At 49.1% G+C, this 5,924-nt stretch overlaps 1 protein-coding gene across 1 annotated transcript; it reads right to left on the reverse strand.

Annotated features, from left to right (window-relative positions):
* Positions 1–218: 218 nt before the first annotated feature.
* Positions 219–4,693, reverse strand: BUD4 (Bud site selection protein; the record flags this gene model as incomplete). The annotated part of the gene is made up of 3 exons (XM_031148438.1): positions 219–677; positions 728–4,465; positions 4,520–4,693. The coding sequence occupies 3 exons, from the start codon at positions 4,691–4,693 to the stop codon at positions 219–221; spliced, it is 4,371 nt and encodes a 1,456-aa protein (XP_031007267.1).
* Positions 4,694–5,924: the final 1,231 nt, after the last annotated feature.

A 5,924-nucleotide genomic window follows, 5' to 3' on the forward strand; every position in this document is an offset into this window, starting at 1 on the left:
ACCAAGAAAAAAAACCCATGATACTCGAACAGAACAAAACCAATATGTAAAATGAAACCGCCACCGGGGCCGAACAGGACCGTGAGGTCGAATGCGTTGTATGGATGAATCGAAGATGTGTGAAACACAATGTCGTAATAGGGAGGATAGGCATAGCGACATTATCCATCGAGAGCTTTCAGCGTTATTCGTCATTCATGGTGAGTGGTGCACATTGCCTAAACACCATGGCTCTTCGTCCTCTGGTGATGCCTCACGCCCCTCGGGGTGCCGTGTCCCACCTCCGACTTCCTCCTTGCACTATCCTCGCGCTTCAGCACGAGATCACACCACTTGCTCCTACCCGCCTCACCCTCCTTTCCCACACAAGCCTCAAGAACCTTCATCCAGCCGTCTTTATCCGCAGCCGTATTGGCGTAGAAATCAATGACTTCGCCGTTGTTAAAGCGAATTCGGAAGCCTTCTTCAACGAACATATAGCCCTCTTCTTCTTCCGCAAAGCCTGATTTGCGGCGCTTGCCACCTTTGCCGCTGGTTTCTTTTTGTGTGAGGGCACTACGGTCATCGATCAGCTTGCTGGCGTTCGCGAGATTGATGGTTGCTCGGGGTTGGCGGGTTGACTCGTGATAGGCGGTGAGTTTGTTGCCTACGAGCTTGAAGTAGCGACGACGCCAGTACTGGGGACTCATTAGTTGAAATCTTGTAAACATGGTGAGAGTTATCTTACTGGACAGTCACCACCTTGTTGACTAAGATGACCTTCCCAGTTGCGAGCAAGTGCTTGTTCAGCCTCTTTCATTTCTCGAATGCAGGAGTTCATACTCTTGGGAATGTCATCGTCGGTGGCGCCTTTAGGCTTTGGCACGAAGAGGAGCTGAAGTTCAAGTTTGCCAACCTTGTATGGAGCCCGTCGTTGAACAACCGTATTTCCGCGCTTACCCTTCACACTGGACGAATGAGTTGCCTCTTCAGTCGCCCATTCATTGAAAGCTGCAACGTCGACAACATACGGTCTTCCGTAGCATTTGGACTCGTGATCTTTCAAGCACACGTACGATCGTCCAAAACTTCCATCTTCGGCAGCAAGAGGAGAGATAAGGTCCCAGCCTGTAGGTTGTACGTTATTATTCCTGGCTTGCTCTTTCCGTCTTTGCTCCACAAGTCGCTCCTCTTCTTCTTTATGCCGCATCTCGATTTCTTTTCGCTTCTTTGGTGAGGCAAAGACTCGACTGAAAGTAGAAGGTTTTTGTGCTTTGTGGCCTTTCGTAGGGGACTCCATGACCCGCTTGGGGGCTGGCTTAACCAATTTCGCGTTCAGGGTTAATTGAAACTCAAGCTCATTTGGCACCACCAATTCAAACTCTTGTCCAATCGGTGCATTCCTTCCTAATTCAAGCCAGGCGGTAGTCACACAGTGAACACCATTGTCAAGGGTCAGACTGAACCAGGTTTGCTCATCTAAGATGGTTAGCAGTGCCAAAAAGCGAGCGTCGGGATTCTTACTTTTGGGTAATGGAAGATCCAAGTCTTTAACACCAATAACCTTGACAAACAATCTTCCTCTCTCTCCAGTCTCTTCAATCACCGGCCCAGTAGTGGGGCGGTCTTCGGCCACTATACTTAAGCCTGTCACATTGCTATCCTGACCAGGCATTGGAGGTGCAGCCCCTGGTGCCGGCTTCTTTCGAGGGTTTGATCTACTACTGGTTTTTCGCATTTGCCCGTTCCATGGCTCGACAGTCCACGATTGTGGACGGTCTTGCTTGATGGGTGAGTTACCAGCGGATCGAGTTCCATCGCCCTTGTCGTCGCTGCTAGCGACAATGAGTTTTGTGTTTTGTCTCATGAGGTAACCGCGCTGTTTATGGGGAGAAAGATTAGCATAAAAGTTATAATGTGCATTTGCGCGAGAATTAGACGCTTGTCCATTGTCATTTTCGGAAGAAGCAAAAGCAGAATGCGAAGGTGGGTCAAACGCAACCTTTTGGGCTTCGATCACCCGGTCGAAATCTTGATCAAGACTCAAACCAAGATCACTGCCAATGTCAAGAGTCAAGGATTTCTTCTTGAAACTTGGGTACCTCTCAACGGCATTCTCACTCTCCCCTTCTCCAAGTTCACGGTCGAGGCTGAGCGATGGACGGTTGCGATGACGTTCAGGAATTGCTGGGATGTTTGGTGTCTCGCCACTGACTTGACGCCTCATTTCTCTCATGGCCATGAGATCCGAAGGCGTCGCGGACGGCCTCGTCTTCAGATTGGAGCCGAATGACTTGATTGTTGCAACTCGCTCGGGGATGCTGGGGGAGTCGCGAGGTGGAGAAGGTTCCGTGGCCAGAGGATGTCTGATAACAGAGTCTGGACTTCCCCTGTCCAACTCATCGTCCTCATCAGATCCCCATCCAGTGCCGTCATATTCCGGTTTCGAGGTCGGCATTTGGCGTTCATCGGGGGTTTCTGATCGTTGGAGGTACTGTTGAGCTTCAGTCATACTTGGGGCTCGGGCGAGAGGAACATCCTTTGGTGGAGGCGGTGGTGGAGATGGAGTCATATAAGATTTCAAGCCTAGGCCAAAGTCATGGTTATCCATGAATCCTTTGAATTCAGGGAGAGAGTTCTTCCTATCCAGTTGCAGTGGACTTTGAGGAATAGAAATCTCTGGCTGTGGGGTAGGAAGGTCATCTTCACCAGAACTGCCGCTAGATTGAAGATCTGGGTTGATGGGTGTGGGATCAGAGTAGTCGCTACCAGCATCTTCTTCGGGGGGGTTGAGATGGGCGTTGTCGTAATCATCCATCCGCGACTCGTTACGCTGGTACATATCAGGGATTGCATATACATCAACCTCATCTTCCTCTGGCTCAGGTTTAATGACAACGCTGTCGTCATTCTCAGCTATTGATGCATCTTCCGTTGAGGGAATCGGGGTGTCTGGATCAAGAGCAGGAGGACGCTCAGGACTTGAACTAGGCATCGGGGAGGAGAAGTTGTAGTCAGACTCCCGCGAAGATGTCTCTTGTCCATTAACTTTTCGCATGATGGATTCTCGTGAGATGCGCGGGGGTAGCTGGTAGGTTCCGAGATCAGGAAGATCATCGAGAGTGTCCTCATCTTCATGTACCGTTATGGACTGTTCACGGTCTGGCGTATGACTCTGTTGTCGCTCACGAGCGCCAGCACCAGCACGTCGCATTCGACGCTCTCGCTGCTGTTCAGCCATCGTTTTGGGTTTATCCTCGTCTGAGATCATCATCAATTGCAACCGCTCTTCCAAGGTCAATTTTCCACCCGACATCCCTTGTATATCTGACTTGCTGACAGGAGAGGCTGCAGGTGGAGATGGTAGATTTCGCTGGGTGGCACGTTCAGCTGCTGCGGATAGTCCGATGGATGAAGCTGAACCACTTCGTACATGTTGGCTCATGCCAGGAAGTGGTGGCAGAGGTCTGTGATCACCATTTGAATTTAGCGAGTCGTTACGAATGGCTGCTTGGCGTCCAGAGGAAGTTGGACGGGCTTCAGGCATTGGGCTCCCTTCAGGACCTTCAAACGGATCCTCAAATTGCCCCGACATCATGCTATTGCGATGAACATCAGGGCTAGCATGTCTCCAATCATCCGGCCCAACGACTGGGGTTTTGTCTGTATCCTCAAGCGATGCATCAAAGCTATCATCCTGCTCCATAGAATCACCGTGAATAATGTAGCTGTCTTCATCTTCATCTTCACCGGAGTCGTAACTGTTCTCGCGCGACCCTGTGCCAATCGATGAGAGATCTGGGGTTGCCATCTCGTACTCATTGACTTGCGGTGGAGCAGCATCGAACGTCACGCTCTTAGCATGCCTGTGAAGAGCACGTCCTGGCGGAAGAGATCTCTCATCACCGGAATTATCCTCTGAGAACTGGCCATTCTCCGAGTCAAAGCTGGACTTGCCGTTGAAACGACCAGTAGCTAGCGATGATTTTGTAGGTGAGATTTGATCCTTGCTTGGAGATCGATTATGGTTTCCGCCACTTTTGAGCGGGGTTTTGGTAGGACTGTACAATGGGGACCCTGTTATGCTATCATTTCTTTGAAGACCAAACGGCCGTTGACGCTCCGCTGAACGCAGTCCCTCCAAACCCGACCCTCCATATGAATTTCCTTGTAATTGCTTTGCCAGAGGGCGTTCAATGAATGGAAGCGAAGTAGGATCGTATTCTTGTTTTTGTTCGCGCGCGAACATGTTGCTATTCTTGACACGCGATGCGCGCTGCAGACGTTCGATCGAGGAGCGTCGAGTAGGTGAAGGGGATGTCTCTCTTCCAACAAATACACCATTATTCTCCGAATTAAACCGTTTTGGTGTCGCTGGATCACGACCTTGCCAGAAGAGTCGCGGGGAAGAGTTGCCCTCGGAGGCATTGAAAGGGGACGACTGGAATGGAGACGAGTCCGCATTGAGCGCCATCTTCTGCGTGTTCTAGATCAGTATTTAATTCTCCGAAAGGCGCAGTTCATGGTGTGGCTTCCTTACCTTGGTTGGTTGAGTGAAGCTTGGTGAGTTCCTTCTTTGCTCAGTAGGAGCCAATTCAGACAGAGGTCGAGGAAGTTTGGTCGGTGAAGGAGTGCCCTTCTGTATGCGCAAAGGGTGGACCTGTCTGGTGTCAATAGAGTCCTGAATCTGCGAAACCGCGAGTAAACAAGCCATTGTACAAGCTTACCGACTGCGAAGGTGACGCCATTGGTTCCAGCTCACAAGATCGTGCCAATAGAGTTCCAGAGAGCCCAGAGACAGTGGTGGTGTATTCTTAGAATCGCTATGGCTCGATGTGGTGATGGCATGGAAGGATGGCCAATGTTGTGGAGGCTTTTGCGACGCGAGGAATGGCGCCCTTAGAGAGTGCGAGTAGAGAGAAAGAACTGCAATAATGTTTCTTATACCCTTCACAAACCAACCAAATGTAGTACTATCTGCACCAGAAGAATAAGTGAGAAAGCGATGCGCAATTGAGAGGGGGGGGGAAGTGGTGGTGGTCTTGAGAGTTGGTGGATGTTATTAAGACCATTCAGGTGTAGCAGCGGTTGTTGTTAGTCTAGCAGATGTTGTAACTATGGCAACGCTTTTGAACTGGGGACCCTGGCATTTACTTATCTCACCACTTGCCTTACTTGCTCTCTTTCACTGCGGTCTTGTTTTATAATATTTTTCACTTTGTGATAAGTTACTCTACAAATTAAATACAGAACATCGGGATATCCGTTTACCTTATTGTTTCTGCAAAGTTCTTTATTAATTCTTGGATGTTCGTCACGGACCTCCCCTCCTCTCATCGCATTGTTTACCTTTCCAAGTTATCCAGCTAATGCATGCGCGTAACCGATTGTTTCATCTTCTTTAGTAACTTTTTGACTGTGGTGTTTGCTCTAAAGTTTCTCGCGGACGTTGTCCGACGCTCAGATCCCGATTCTGTTGTGCAAGACCAGGCCATCTCCGTATACAGCCGCCCTTAGCTGAGGTGCAGAACCATTCCTCAAGTTTTGCGTGGCATCTTGCAACTTTCTTTTCTTGCATGGTCTCGAGCAATCTTTCATCTTGAATATATCTGAATACTCAGCGTCCTCTCTTCTCCTCACGCCATTGCTTGTGAAAAGTTGTTTCTTGTCATTTCTAATTCATCACGTGATTGACCAGATGAAAGGCTTTATTTCTTGTCTTGAGTGGCTTGCTCTTGTGTGACTGGACTTCATTGTTTGCCCCTTCTTCTCTGAGAGCTTTCAAATTCGTATCCACCATATCAGTCTTTCAATACCCAACTCGGTGTTGATACAGAAATTAGTTATTACATATTCAAACTTTCCAGACGCCGTCAAGAATTCCACCCTAAGGAATACAAAGTTTTATCCTGCCTGCAGCATTACATAAATTAATTATAGCTTCT

Source organism: Lachnellula hyalina, assembly GCF_007821495.1.
Source record: "Lachnellula hyalina strain CBS 185.66 chromosome Unknown contig00030, whole genome shotgun sequence".
In the NCBI taxonomy this organism is placed as follows: domain Eukaryota; kingdom Fungi; phylum Ascomycota; class Leotiomycetes; order Helotiales; family Lachnaceae; genus Lachnellula; species Lachnellula hyalina.